The sequence below is a fragment of the Mustelus asterias genome, chromosome 6 (genome assembly GCF_964213995.1).
Source record: "Mustelus asterias chromosome 6, sMusAst1.hap1.1, whole genome shotgun sequence".
NCBI lineage: Eukaryota > Metazoa > Chordata > Chondrichthyes > Carcharhiniformes > Triakidae > Mustelus > Mustelus asterias.
In genome coordinates, this window is record NC_135806.1 from 147,029,705 (window position 1) to 147,045,299 (window position 15,595).

At 49.1% G+C, this 15,595-nt stretch overlaps 1 protein-coding gene across 1 annotated transcript in view; it reads left to right on the plus strand.

Moving 5' to 3' along the window:
• The first annotated feature begins 12,609 nt into the window (after positions 1-12,609).
• LOC144494700 (excitatory amino acid transporter 1-like) overlaps positions 12,610-15,595 on the plus strand; it is a 107,621-nt gene continuing 104,635 nt past the window's right edge. The window contains exons 1-2 of the mRNA XM_078213900.1: positions 12,610-12,680; positions 12,789-12,927. Coding sequence (XP_078070026.1) covers positions 12,610-12,680; positions 12,789-12,927 — 210 coding nt within the window. The remainder of the gene's footprint in view (positions 12,681-12,788; positions 12,928-15,595) is intronic.

Genomic DNA, 15,595 nt, shown 5'->3' on the forward strand with positions numbered 1-15,595 from the left:
GTCACAGAGGATTGAAGAATAGCCAATGTTGTTCCTTTGTTTAAGAAGGGTAGCAAGAATAATCCAGGTAATTACAGGCTGGTGAGCCTTAGATCAGTGGTAGGGAAATTATTGGAGAGGATTCTTCGAGACAAGATTTATTCTGACTTGGAATTAAGTGGGCGTATCAGTGAGAGGTTTTGTGAAGGGGAGGTCTCACGAACGAGATCGAGTTTTTCCAGGAAGTGACGAAGATGATTGATGAGGGTAGGGCAGTGGATGTTGTCTACATGGACTTCAGTAAGGCCTTTGACCAGGTCCCTCATGGCAGACTGGTGCAGCAGATGAAATTGCGTGGGATCAGAGATGAGCTAGCAAGGTGGATACAAAACTGGCTCGGTCAAAGAAGACAGAGGGTAGCAGTGGAAGGGTGCGTTTCTGAATGGAGGGCTGTGACAAGTGGTGTTCCTCAGGGATCAGTGCTGGGACCTTTGCTGTTTGTAATATATATAAATGATTTGGAGGAAAATGTAACTGGTTTGATTAGTAAGTTTGCGGACGACACAAAGGTTGGTGTATTTGCGGATAGTGATGAAGACCATCAGAGGATACAGCAGGATATAGATTAGTTGGGGACCTGTGCAGAGAGATGGCAGATGGAGTTTAATCCGGACAATGTGAGGTAATGCTTTTTGGAAGGTCGAATACAGATAGGAAATATACAGTAAATGGCAGAACCCTGAAGAGTATTGATAGGCAGAGGGATCTGGGTGTACAGGTACACAGGTCACTGAAAGTGGCAATGCAGGTGGAGAAGGTAGTCAAGAAGGCATACGGCACGCTTGCCTTCATCGGCCGGGGCATTGAGTTTAAAAACTGGCAAATCATGTTGCAGCTTTACAGAACCTTAGTTAGGCCGCACTTGGGATATAGTGTTCAATTCTGGTCGCTACCCTACCAGAAGAATGTGGAGGCTTTGGAGAGGGTACAGAAAAGATTTACCAGGATGTTGCCTGGTGTGGAGGGCATTGGCTATGAGGAGAGGCTGGAGAAACTTGGTTTGTTCTCACTGGAACCACGGAGGTTGAGGGAAGACCTGATAGAAGTCTACAAGGAAGGGGGAAGGGGACATGAAAAGAGAGTATAGGGATTAGGGAGACAGCTGAGAAGAAGGAGAGCAAAGGTAGTAATCTCAGGATTGCTGCCTGTGCCACGGGAAGGTGAGGGCAGGAATGGAGTGAGGTAGAGGATGAATGTGTGGCTGAGGGACTGGTGCAGGGGGCAGGGATTCAGGTTCCTGGACCATTGGGACCTCTTTAGGGGCAGGTGTGACCTGTACACAAAAAACGGGTGGCACTTGAATCCCAGGGGGACCAATATTCTGGCGGGAAGGTTGGCTAAGGCTACTGGGGAGAGTTTAAACTAGATAGGTTGGGGGGAGGGGATCGAGACGAGGTGACTGGGAGCGAGGAAGTTAGCTCGCAAACAGAGAAAGGTTATAGACAGTGCAAGAGGGAGGATGGACGGGGGATAGAGAAGGGGAGAGCTCAGACCAAAGGATTGAGATGTGTTTACTTTAATGCCAGGAGTACAGTGAATAAAGGGGATGAGCTCAGAGCGTGGATCGATGCCTGGAAGTGTGATGTGGTGGCCATTACGGAGACTTGGATGTCTCAGGGACAGGACTGGATACTCCAGCTGCCGGGATTCAGATGTTTCAGGAAGGACAGGGAGGGAGACAAGAGAGGGGGTGGAGTGGCACTGCTGAACAGGGATAGTGTCACAGCTGTAGAGAAGGTGTATGCTGTGGAGGGATTGTCCACAGAGTCTCTGTGGGTGGAAGTTCGGAGTGGGAAGGGGTCAATCACTTTGCTGGGAGTTTTCTGTAGGCCGCCCAATAGTAACAGGGAGGTGGAGGAGCAGATAGGGAAACAGATCCTGCAGAGATGCAGTAATAGTAGAGTTGTTGTGATGGGAGACTTTAATTTCCCAGATATAGATTGGAATATCCCGAGGGTAAGGGAATTGGATGGGGAGGAGTTCATTAGGTGTGTTCAGGAGGGTTTCCTGACACAGCATGTGGACAAGCCTACAAGAGGAGAGGCTGTACTTGATCTGATACTGACCAATGAACCTGGACAGGTGTCAGATCTCTCAGTGGGAGAGCATCTTGGGGATAGCGATCATAACTCTATCTCCTTTATGCTTGCATTAGAAAAAGAGAGGATCAGGCAAGCTAGGAAAGCGTTTATATGGAGTAAGGGGAAATATGAAGACATAAGGCAGCAAATTAGAGGAGTAAATAGGAAGGAGGTATTCTCGGGGAAATGTACTGAAGAGAGGTGGCAGTTTTTCAAGGAATGTCTGTCTAGAGTTCGACAGGACAACGTTCCAAGCAGACAAGGAGGTGTTGGTAGGTTAAAGGAACCGTGGTGCACGAAAGCTGTGCGGGACCGAGTCGAGAAGAAAAGGAAAGTGTACAAAAGGTTCAGAGAGCTTGGCGAAGATAGGGATCTAGATGAGTATACGGCTTGTAGGAAGGGACTAAGGAAGGAAATTAGGAGAGCCAGAAGGGGTCACAAGAAGGCCTTGGCAGGTAGGATTAAGGAAAACCCTAAGGCGTTCTATAAATATGTGAAGAGTAAAAGGATGAGACATGAAGGAATAGGGCCTATAAAAGGTGAAGGCGGGAAAGTCTGTACGGAACCAGTAGAAATGGCAGAGGTGCTCAATGAGTATTTTGCCTCGGTTTTCACAGAGGAGAAGGACCTGGGTGGATGTACTGCGGGCTTGCGGTGGACTGAAAAGATTGAGTATGTGGACTTTAAGAAAGAGGTTGTGCTGGAATCTTTGAATGGCATCAAGATAGATAAGTCGCCGGGTCTGGATGGGATATACCCCAGGTTACTGTGGGAGGCGAGGGAAGAGATTGCAGAGCCTCTGGCGATGATCTTTGCGTCGTCGATGGAGATGGGAGAGGTGCCGGAGGATTGGAGGATTGTGGATGTGGTTCCTATTTTCAAGAAGGGGAGTAGAGATAGCCCAGGAAATTACCGACCGGTGAGTCTAACCTCAGTGGTTGGTAAGCTGATGGAGAAGATCCTGAGGGACAGGATTTATGAGCATTTAGACAGGTTAAGTATGCTCAAGAATACTCAGCATGGCTTTGTCAAGGGCAGATCGTGCCTTACGAGCCTGGTGGAGTTCTTCGAAAATGTGACTAAACACATTGACGAAGGGAAAGCGGTAGATGTGGTTTATATGGATTTTAGCAAGGCGTTCGATAAGGTCCCCCATGCAAGGCTTCTAGAAAAGGTGAGAGGGCATGGAATCCAAGGGGCTGCTGCCCTGTGGATCCAGAACTGGCTTGCCCAAAGGAGGCAGAGAGTGGATAACATAGAAACATAGAAACAAAAAAAACTACAGCACAAAAACAGGCCCTTTGGCCCCACAAGTTGTGCCGAACATATCCCTACCTTCTAGGCCTACCAATAACCCTCCATCCTATTAAGTTCCATGTACTCATCCAGGAGCCTTTTAAAAGACCCTATTGAGTTTGCCTCCACCACCACTGACGGCAGCCGATTCCACTCGCCCACCACCCTCTGTGTGAAAAACGTCCCCCTAACATCTCCCCTGTACCTACCCCCCAGCACCTTAAACCTGTGTCCTCTCGTAGCAGCCATTTCCACCCTGGGAAAAAGCCTCTGAGAGTCCACCCGATCTATGCCTCGCAACATCTTATATACCTCTATTAGGTCTCCTGTCATCCTACGTCTCCCCAAGGAGAAAAGACCGAGCTCCCTCAGCCTATCCTCATAAGGTATGCCACTCAATCCAGGCAACATCCTTGTAAATCTCCTCTGCACCCTTTCAGTCTTTTCCACATCCTTCCTGTAATGAGGCGACCAGAACTGAGCACAGTACTCCAAGTGGGGTCTGACGAGGGTCTTATATAGCTGCATCATTATCCCCAGACTCCTAACGTCAATCCCTCGATTGATAAAGGCCAGCACACCATACGCCTTCTTAACCACCTCCTCCACCTGCAGGGCCGATTTTAGAGTCCTCTGGACCCGGACCCCAAGGTCCTTCTGATCCTCTACAGTACTAAGAGTCTTTCCCTTCATATTGTACTCCTTCATCCCATTTGACCTGCCAAATTGGACCACGACGCATTTATCTGGTTTGACGTCCATCTGCCACTTCTCCGCCCAGTCTTGCATCCTATCTATGTCCCTCTGTAACTTCTGACATCCCTCCAGACTATCCACAACCCCACCAACCTTCGTGTCGTCAGCAATCTTACCAACTCATCCCTCCACTTCTTCATCCAGGTCATTTATGAAAATGACAAACAGCAAGGGTCCCAGAACAGATCCCTGGGGCACACCACTGGTGACCGACCTCCAATTAGAAAAAGACCCATCTATACACACTCTCTGCCTCCTTTGGGCAAGCCAGTTCGGGATCCACAGGGCAGCAGCCCCTTGGATCCCATGCCCTCTCACTTTTTCTAGAAGCCTTGCATGGGGGACCTTATCGAACGCCTTGCTAAAATCCATATAAACCACATCTACCGCTTTCCCTTCGTCAATGTGTTTAGTCACATTTTCGAAGAACTCCACCAGGCTCGTAAGGCATGATCTGCCTTTGACAAAGCCGTGCTGAGTATTCTTGAGCATACTAATGCTCTCTCAATGCTCATAAATCTTATCCCTCAGGATCTTCTCCATCAGCTTACCAACCACTGAGGTTAGACTCACCAGTCGGTAATTTCCTGGGCTATCCCTGTTCCCCTTCTTGAAAATAGGAACCACATCCGCAATCCTCCGGCACCTCTCCTGTCTCCATCGACGAAGCAAAGATCATTGCCAGAGGCTCTGCAATCTCCTCCCTCGCCTCCCACAGTAACCTGGGGTACATCCCATCCGGACCCGGCGACTTATCTATCTTGATGCCATTCAAAGATTCCAGCACAACCTCTTTTCAGTCCACCGCAAGCCCACAGTACATCCTCCCATGTCCTTCTCCTCTGTGAAAGCCAAGGCAAAATACTGATTAAGCACCTCTGCCATTTCGACTGGTTCCGTACTGATTTTCCCGCCTTCACCTTTTATAGGCCCTATTCCTTCATGTCTCATCCTATAGATATAGATGTGTCTTTTTCTAAATGGAGGTCGGTCACCAGTGGTGTGCCCCAGGAATCTGTTCTGGGACCCTTGCTGTTTGTCTGTTTCATAAATGACCTGGATGAGGAAGTGGAGGGATGGGTTGGTAAGTTTGCTGACGTCACGAAGGTTGGTGGGGTTGTGGATAGTCTGGAGGGATGTCAGAAGTTACAGAGGGACATAGATAGGATGCAAGACTGGGCGGAGAAGTGGCAGATGGACTTCAACCCAGATAAATGTGTAGTGGTCCATTTTGGCAGGTCAAATGGGATGAAGGAGTACAATATAAAGGGAAAGACTCGTAGTACTGTAGAGGATCAGAAGGACCTTGGGGTCCGGGTCCATAGGACTCTAAAATCGGCCCCGCAGGTGAAGGAGGTGGTTAAGAAGGCGTATGGTGTGCTGGCCTTTATCAATCGAGGGATTGAGTTTCGGAGTCCGGGGATAATGATGCAGCTATATAAGACCCTCGTCAGACCCCACTTGGAGTACTGTGCTCAGTTCTGGTCGCCTCATTACAGGAAGGATGTGGAAAAGATTGAAAGGGTGCAGAGGAGATTTACAAGTATGTTGCCTGGATTGAGTGGCATGCCTTATGAGGATAGGCTGAGGGAGCTCGGTCTTTTCTCCTTGGAGAGACGTAGGATGAGAGGAGACATAATAGAGGTATATAAGATGTTGAGAGGCATAGATTGGGTGGACTCTCAGAGGCTTTTTCCCAGGGTGGAAATGGCTGCTACGAGAGGGCACTGGTTTAAGGTGCTGGGAGGTAGGTACAGGGGAAATGTTTGGGGGTAAGTTTTTCACACAGAGGGTGGTGGGCGAGTGGAATCGGCTGCCGTCAGTGGTGGTGGAGGCAAACTCAATAGGGTCTTTTAAGAGACTCCTGGATGAGTACATGGGACTTAATAGGATGGGGGGTTATTGGTAGGCCTAAAAGGTAGGGATATGTTCGGCACAACTTGTGGGGCCGAAGGGCCTGTGATGTGCTGTAGTTTTTCTATGTTTCTATGTTTCTAAGATTATGAGAGGCATAGAACATAGATCATAGAACATTGCAGCGCAGTACAGGCCCTTCGGCCCTCGATGTTGCGCTGACCAATGAAACCAATCTAAACCCCATCTAACCTACACTATTCCAATATCATCCATATGTTTATCCAATAACCATTTGAATGCTCTTAATGTTGACGAGTCCACTGCTGCTGCAGGTAGCGCATTCCACACCCCTACTACTCTCTGAGTAAAGAACCTACCTTGCTGTTTGTCATTTTCATAAATGACCTGGATGAGGAAGTGGAGGGATGGGTTGGTAAGTTTGCTGACGACACCAAGGTAGGTGGTGTTGTGGATAGTTTGGAGGGATGTCAGAAGTTGCAGCGAGACATAGATAGAATGCAAGACTGGGCGGAGAAGTGGCAGATGGACTTCAACCCGGATAAGTGTGTGGTGATCCATTTTGGCAGATCCAATGGGATGAAGCAGCAGTATAATATGAAGGGTACCATTCTTAGCAGTGTAGAGGATCAGAAGGACCTTGGGGTCCGGGTCCATAGGACTCTTAAATCGGCCTCGCAGGTGGAGGATGCGGTCAAGAAGGCGTACGGCGTACTGGCCTTCATTAATCGAGGGATTGAGTTTAGGAGTCGGGAGATAATGCTGCAGCTTTATAGGACCCTGGTTAGACCCCACTTGGAGTACTGCGCGCAGTTCTGGTCACCTCATTACAGGAAAGATGTTGAAGCCATTGAAAGGGTGCAGAGGAGATTTACAAGGATGTTGCCTGGATTGGGGGGCATGCCTTATGAGGATAGGTTGAGGGAGCTTGGTCTCTTCTCCCTGGAGAGACGAAGGATGAGAGGTGACCTGATAGAGGTTTACAAGATGTTGAGAGGTCTGGATAGGGTAGACTCTCAGAGGCTATTTCCAAGGGCTGAAATGGTTGCTACGAGAGGACACAGGTTTAAGGTGCTGGGGGGTAGGTACAGAGGAGATGTCAGGGGTAAGTTTTTCACTCAGAGGGTGGTGGGTGAGTGGAATCGGCTGACGTCGGTGGTGGTGGAGGCAAACTCGTTGGGGTCTTTTAAGAGACTTCTGGATGAGTACATGGGATTTAATGGGATTGAGGGCTATAGATAGGCCTAGAGGTGGGGATGTGATCGGCGCAACTTGTGGGCCGAAGGGCCTGTTTGTGCTGTGGCTTTCTATGTTCTATGTTCTACCTCTATCATCTGTCCTATATCTATCACCCCTCAATTTAAAGCTATGTCCCCTCGTGTTAGCCATCACTATCCGAGGAAAAAGGCTCTCACTGTCCACCCTATCTAATCCTCTGATCATCTTGTATGCCTCTATTAAGTCACCTCTTAACCTTCTTCTCTCTAACGAAAACAACCTCAAGTCCCTCAGCCTTCCCTCGTACGATTTTCCCACCATACCAGGCAACATCCTGGTAAATCTCCTCTGCACCCTTTCCAACACTTCCACATCCTTCCAATAATGCGGCGACCAGAACTGTATGCAATACTCCAAGTGCGGTCGCACCAGAGTTTTGTACAGTTGCAACATGACCTCCTGGCTCCGACACTCAATCCCTCTACCAATAAAAGCTAATACACCGTACACCTTCTTAACAACCCTATCAACCTGGGTGCCAACTTTCAGGGATCTATGCACATGGACACCCAGATCCCTCTGTTCATCCACACTACCAAGTATCTTACCATTAGCCCAGTGCTCTGTATTCCTGTTACTCCTTCCAAAGTGAATCACATTGCACTTTTCTGCATTAAACTCCATTTGCCACCTCTCAGCCCAGCTCTGCAGCTTATCTATGTCCCTCTGTAACGTGCCACTTCCCTCCGCACTGTCTGCGACTCCACCGACTTTAGTGTCATCCGCAAATTTACTAACCCATCCTTCTATGCCCTCATCCAGGTCATTAATAAAAATGGCAAACAGCAGTGGCCCCAAAACAGATCCTTGCGGTACACCACTAGTAACTGAACTCCAGGATGAATATTTCCCATCAACCACCACCCTCTGTTTTCTTCCAGCTAGCCAATTCCTGATCCAAACCACTAAATCACCCTCAATCCCATGTGTCCGTATTTTCTGCAAAAGCTTACCATGGGGAACCTTATCAAACGCTTTGCTGAAATCCATATACACCACATCAACCACTTTACCCTCATCCACCTCTTTGGTCACCTTCTCAAAGAACTCAATAAGGTTTGTGAGGCACGACCTACTCTTCACAAAACCGTGCTGACTATCCCTGATCAAATATTTCCTTTCGAGGTGATTATAAATCCTTTCTCTTATAATCCTTTCCAAAACTTTGCCCACAACAGAAGTAAGGCTCACTGGTCTATAATTACCAGGGTTGTCTCTACTCCCCTTCTTGAACAAGGGGACCACATTTGCCATCCTCCAGTCTTCTGGCACTGTTCCTGTAGACAATGACAACCCAAAGATCAAAGCCAAAGGCTCTGCAATCTCCTCTCTAGCCTCCCAGAGAATCCTAGGATAAATCCCATCTGGCCCAGGGGACTTATCTATTTTTACCCTTTCCAGAATTGCTAACACCTCCTCCTTATGAACCTCAATCCCGTCCAGTCCAACAGCCTGCATCTCAGTACTCCCCTCAACAACACTGTCCCTCTCCAGCATGGACAGAGTACATAGAACAGTACAGCACAGAACAGGCCCTTCGGCCCACGATGTTGTGCCGAGCTTTATCTGAAACCAAGATCAAGCTATCCCACTCCCTATCATCCTGGTGTGCTCCATGTGCCTATCCAATAACCGCTTAAATGTTCCTAAAGTGTCTGACTCCACTATCACTGCAGGCAGTCCATTCCACACCCCAACCACTCTCTGCATAAAGAACCTACCTCTGATATCCTTCCTATATCTCCCACCACGAACCCTATAGTTATGCCCCCTTGTAATAGCTCCATCCACCTGAGGAAATAGTCTTTGAACGTTCACTCTATCTATCCCCTTCATCATTTTATAAACCTCATTTAAGTCTCCCCTCAGCCTCCTCCGCTCCAGAGAGAACAGCCCGAGCTCCCTCAACCTTTCCTCATAAGACCTACCCTCCAAACCAGGCAGCATCCTGGTAAATCTCCTCTGCACTCTTTCCAGCGCTTCCACATCCTTCTTATAGTGAGGTGACCAGAACTGCACACAATATTCCAAATGTGGTCTCATCAAGGTCCTGTACAGTTGCAGCATAACCCCACGGCTCTTAAACTCCAACCCCCTGTTAATAAAAGCTAACACACTATAGGCCTTCTTCACAGCTCTATCTACTTGAGTGGCAACCTTTAGAGATCTGTGGATATGGACCCCAAGATCTCTCTGTTCCTCCACAGTCTTCAGAACCCTACCTTTGACCCTGTAATCCACATTTAAATTAGTCCTACCAAAATGAATCACCTCACATTTATCAGGGTTAAACTCCATTTGCCATTTTTCAGCCCAGCTTTGCATCCTATGTCTCTTTGCAGCCTACAACAGCCCTCCACCTCATCCACTACTCCACCAATCTTGGTATCATCAGCAAATTTACTGATCCACCCTTCAGCCCCCTCCTCCAAGTCATTAATAAAAATCACAAAGAGCAGAGGACCAAGCACTGATCCCTGTGGCACTGCGCTAGCAACCTGCCTCCAATCCGTAAATTTTCCATCCACCACCACCCTCTGTCTTCGATCAGATAGCCAGTTACCTATCCAATCGGCCAACTTTCCCTCTATTCCACACCTCCTCACTTTCATCATAAACCGACCATGGGGGACCTTATCAAACGCCTTACTAAAATCCATGTATATGACATCAACTGTCCTACCTTCATCAACACACTTAGTTACCTCCTCAAAAAATTCTATCAAATTTGTGAGGCACGACTTGCCCTTCACGAATCCGTGCTGACTATCCCGGATTAATCCGCATCTTTCTAAATGGTCGTAAATCCCATCCCTAAGGACCTTTTCCATCAATTTACCAACCACCGAAGTAAGACTAACCGGTCTATAATTACCAGGGTCATTTCTATTCCCTTTCTTAAACAGAGGAACAACATTCGCCATTCTCCAGTCCTCTGGCACCATCCCCGTGGACAGCGAGGACCCAAAGATCAAAGCCAAAGGCTCTGCAATCTCATCCCTTGCCTCCCAAAGAATCCTAGGATATATTTCATCAGGCCCAGGGGACTTACCGACCTTCAGTTTATTCAAAACTGCCAGGACATCCTCCCTCCGAACATCCAGTTCCTCCAGCCTATGAGCATGTAACACCTTCTCTTCCTCAAAAACATGGCCCCTCTCCTTGGTGAACACTGAAGAAAAGTATTCCTTCATCACCTCGCCTATCTCTACTGACTCCATACACAAGTTCCCACGACTGTCCTTGACCGGCCCTAACCTCACACTGGTCATTCCTTTATTCCTCACATAAGAGTAAAAAGCCTTGGGGTTTTCCTTGATCCGACCCGCCAAGGACTAAGTAGGACCCGTCAGACTAAGTAGATAGTCAGAAGCTTTTTCCCAGGGTGGAAGAGTCAATTATTAAGGGGCATAGTTTAAGGTGCGAAGGGCAAGGTTTAAAGGAGATGTCCGAGGCAGGTTTTTTACACAGAGGGTGGTGGGTGCCGAGAACTCATTGCTGGGGGAGGTAGTGGAAGCGGATACGATCGTGATCTTTAATCGGCGTCTTGACAAATACATGAATAGGATGGGAATAGAGGGATACGGTCCCCGGAAGGGTAGGGGGTTTTAGTTCAGTCGGGCAGCATGGTCGGTGCAGGCTTGGAGGGCCGAAGGGCCTGTTCCTGTGCTGTAATTTTCTTTGTTCTTTGAATGACCCAGCACCACAGCATTTGGCTCTGGAACATCAGGGGGCTGCCACAAAGGTTCAGGGCCAGCTGCCCATCAGGCCGAGGCGAGAGTAAGAAGGCAATGATACTGTAGGCCACAGCACGAGCTGTCAGACAACATATTCCGCTGGTGACTACAGGAATACAAGTGCAGCACCTGTGCCAGGTTCTTGTCCACCTGGAACCTGGAAGGACAACCGCTGGCAGTGGGTGTGAAATTCATGGTTGCCTTGAACTCCTTCGCCATTGGAGCATTCCAAGGCTCGAGTGGGGACCTGTATGGAATCTCGTAATTATCCGCACAAAGGCACATCCGCAAGGTGACGAATGGCCTGCGTTTGACTCCTGTCTTTCCTATAACACTCCACTGACCTCCCGGCTCATTCCTGAAGGTACGATGGGGGCACTTTCATCTGGGCCACAGCTGAGGTGGGGGGGAGAAAGGGTTGGGATGGGAGAGAGTTCAGGCTCACCGACTGGTGAAGCTATCAAACTAGAATGTCTAAGGCTGGTGCTCTCATGGCCTCCCACCTCTGGGTGAGGCTATAGAGCAATCTGCTGCTTTCTGTGCCAGGTATCCTCTGGAGGGTCTGGCCTGGATGGACCCAGCAGGTGTTCGGGTTTCACAGGTCACCCTGTTCTGCCCACTTCCCTGGAGATGCGTCGATGTCAGGAGATGGGGGATTAGAAGGGCTGCAGAAGGCCCTGAGATGGGCACCAGCATTGCCTGCTGTCTTGGGGTGCTCGCTGGTCCCCAGGTCACTCCATGGGATGGAGGGGAAGCTGGAGTGAGCTCCGGATGCCTCAATGTCATCTGGCAATGCCGTTCTGGAGGCCCGTTGATATCTGAGCCATGCAGAGATGCCCTCAGCCATGTCCCTCAGTGATTGGGTCATGTTCTTGAAGCCATCAGCCATGATCCTCTGCAACTGGGACATGTCCCTCAGTGATTGGGCCATGCTGGTATTGCCCTCAGCTATAGTCCTGTGTGACTGGGCCAAACTCTGGAGTGCCACAGCAAAGTCTACCTGAGCCTGCGACATGTCCCTGTGTAACTGGAGCCTGCTGTCCTGCACCTCTGCCATGGACATCACAGAGTGAGTCAAGCCTTGGACATCATCAGACATGCCTCGGACATCTTACCCCAGGCTTTCCACTGCGAGCGCCATTCTTGTTGTGTTGGCCTGGGTATCACGCAATACTAGCACCATCTTCTCCAAAAGAAGGGTTTCAGACTCCTTCAGGTGGCCTTGCAGTTGTTGGAATGTAGCTGACAACCCCTCCTCTAAGGCCTGGCTATGCTTTTGCATTGTGAACAGTGATGGGTTGGCCTTTTCCAGAGGCCTGGTATCTGGTTTGAGGGCAGCTGTTCCCTGGAAGACAGCAGGGCTCTGAATGCCGGCTCACTTGGAAGTTCCTACCTCCAACCAATGTTCAGAAGCACCAGAAAGTGCCCCAGAAGCCTGTCTGCTACCATATCAAACTGGGGTGAGTGCCTCTGCACTGGAGGATGGTGCTGGTGAACGGGGTGCTCTGATGGGCTGTACGGGAAGTGGGGGGGCGGTATGACCCCAGATGGCCCAGCCACATCTGATGGAGATCCTGGAAGAGAATGGACATGAGATCAGCTTTTGGGAATATCATGGGTAAGAAAAATGATAGACTCACTTGAGATTGGTTATGAGGATAAAGATGCACTGGACTCTCACTTCCTCAGGGCATTCTGACCTTGCATTCTGTCACATCTCACTCAGGGGCCTCCACTGCGGTTTCAAGCACCCGCTCCTTAAAAAGGGTGAGGCACGTTTCTCGGGCATGCCTCCGCCTGTCTTCTGTCTCTCCCTCCTGTTGTGGGCTATCTTGTCCTACGGAGACACAAAAAGGACATGGCGGGTATGGAGGAAGGGGGGGGCGGGCGGCGGTATTGACAGCTGGTGGCATTTTGGGCACTGGGCCTAGCCCTAGCTAGATACGCAGAGGGACCTGGGTGTGCAAGTCCACAGATCCTTGAAGGTGACGTCACAGGTGGAGAAGGTGGTGAAGAAGGCATATGGCATGCTTGCCTTTATAGGACGGGGCATAGAGTATAAAAGTTGGGGTCTGATGATGTTGCAGATGTATAGAACGTTGGTTCGGCCGCATTTGGAATACTGCGTCCAGTTCTGGTCGCCACACTACCAGAAGGACGTGGAGGCTTTGGAGAGAGTGCAGAGGAGGTTTACCAGGATGTTGCCTGGTTAAAACATTAAAACTGACAAAGCCCCAGGGCCTGATGGCATCTATCCTCGACTGCTCAGGGAGACGAGAGATGAAATTGCTGGGCCTCTGACGGAAATCTTTGTCGCTTCTTTGGACACGGGTGAGGTCCCTGAGGATTGGAGGACAGCGAATGTGGTCCCGTTGTTTAAGAAGGGTTGCAGGGATAACCCAGGAAATTATAGGCCGGTGAGCTTGACGTCCGTGGTAGGGAAGTTGTTGGAGAGGATTCTTAGAGACAGGATGTATGTGCATTTAGAACGGAACAATCTCATTAGTGACAGACAGCATGGTTTTGTGAGAGGGAGGTCGTGCCTTACAAATTTGGTGGAGTTTTTTGAGGAAGTGACAAAAACGGTTGATGAAGGAAGGGCCGTGGATGTCGTCTATATGGATTTCAGTAAGGCATTTGACAAAGTCCCACATGGCAGGTTGGTTAAGAAGGTTAAGGCTCATGGGATACAAGGAGAAGTGGCTCGATGGGTGGAGAACTGGCTTGGCCATAGGAGACAGAGGGTAGTGGTCGAAGGGTCTTTTTCCGGCTGGAGGTCTGTGACCAGTGGTGTTCCGCAGGGCTCTGTACTGGGACCTCTGCTATTTGTGATATATATAAATGATTTGGAAGAAGGTGTAACTGGTGTAATCAGCAAGTTTGCGGATGACACGAAGATGGCTGGAATTGCGGATAGCGAAGAGCATTGTCGGGCAATACAGCAGGATATAGATAGGCTGGAAAATTGGGCGGAGAGGTGGCAGATGGAATTTAATCCGGATAAATGCGAAGTGATGCATTTTGGAAGAAATAATGTAGGGAGGAGTTATACAATAAATGGCAGAGTCATCAGGAGTATAGAAACACAGAGGGACCGAGGTGTGCAAGTCCACAAATCCGTGAAGGTGGCAACACAGGTGGAGAAGGTGGTGAAGAAGGCATATGGCATGCTTGCCTTTATAGGACGGGGCATAGAGTATAAAAGTTGGGGTCTGATGATGTTGCAGATGTATAGAACGTTGGTTCGGCCGCATTTGGAATACTGCGTCCAGTTCTGGTCGCCACACTACCAGAAGGACGTGGAGGCTTTGGAGAGAGTGCAGAGGAGGTTTACCAGGATGTTGCCTGGTTAAAACATTAAAACTGACAAAGCCCCAGGGCCTGATGGCATCTATCCTCGACTGCTCAGGGAGACGAGAGATGAAATTGCTGGGCCTCTGACGGAAATCTTTGTCGCTTCTTTGGACACGGGTGAGGTCCCTGAGGATTGGAGGACAGCGAATGTGGTCCCGTTGTTTAAGAAGGGTTGCAGGGATAACCCAGGAAATTATAGGCCGGTGAGCTTGACGTCCGTGGTAGGGAAGTTGTTGGAGAGGATTCTTAGAGACAGGATGTATGTGCATTTAGAACGGAACAATCTCATTAGTGACAGACAGCATGGTTTTGTAAGAGGGAGGTCGTGCCTTACAAATTTGGTGGAGTTTTTTGAGGAAGTGACAAAAACGGTTGATGAAGGAAGGGCCGTGGATGTCGTCTATATGGATTTCAGTAAGGCATTTGACAAAGTCCCACATGGCAGGTTGGTTAAGAAGGTTAAGGCTCATGGGATACAAGGAGAAGTGGCTCGATGGGTGGAGAACTGGCTTGGCCATAGGAGACAGAGGGTAGTGGTCGAAGGGTCTTTTTCCGGCTGGAGGTCTGTGACCAGTGGTGTTCCGCAGGGCTCTGTACTGGGACCTCTGCTATTTGTGATATATATAAATGATTTGGAAGAAGGTGTAACTGGTGTAATCAGCAAGTTTGCGGATGACACGAAGATGGCTGGAATTGCGGATAGCGAAGAGCATTGTCGGGCAATACAGCAGGATATAGATAGGCTGGAAAATTGGGCGGAGAGGTGGCAGATGGAATTTAATCCGGATAAATGCGAAGTGATGCATTTTGGAAGAAATAATGTAGGGAGGAGTTATACAATAAATGGCAGAGTCATCAGGAGTATAGAAACACAGAGGGACCGAGGTGTGCAAGTCCACAAATCCGTGAAGGTGGCAACACAGGTGGAGAAGGTGGTGAAGAAGGCATATGGCATGCTTGCCTTTATAGGACGGGGCATAGAGTATAAAAGTTGGGGTCTGATGATGTTGCAGATGTATAGAACGTTGGTTCGGCCGCATTTGGAATACTGCGTCCAGTTCTGGTCGCCACACTACCAGAAGGACGTGGAGGCTTTGGAGAGAGTGCAGAGGAGGTTTACCAGGATGTTGCCTGGTTAAAACATTAAAACTGACAAAGCCCCAGGGCCTGATGGCATCT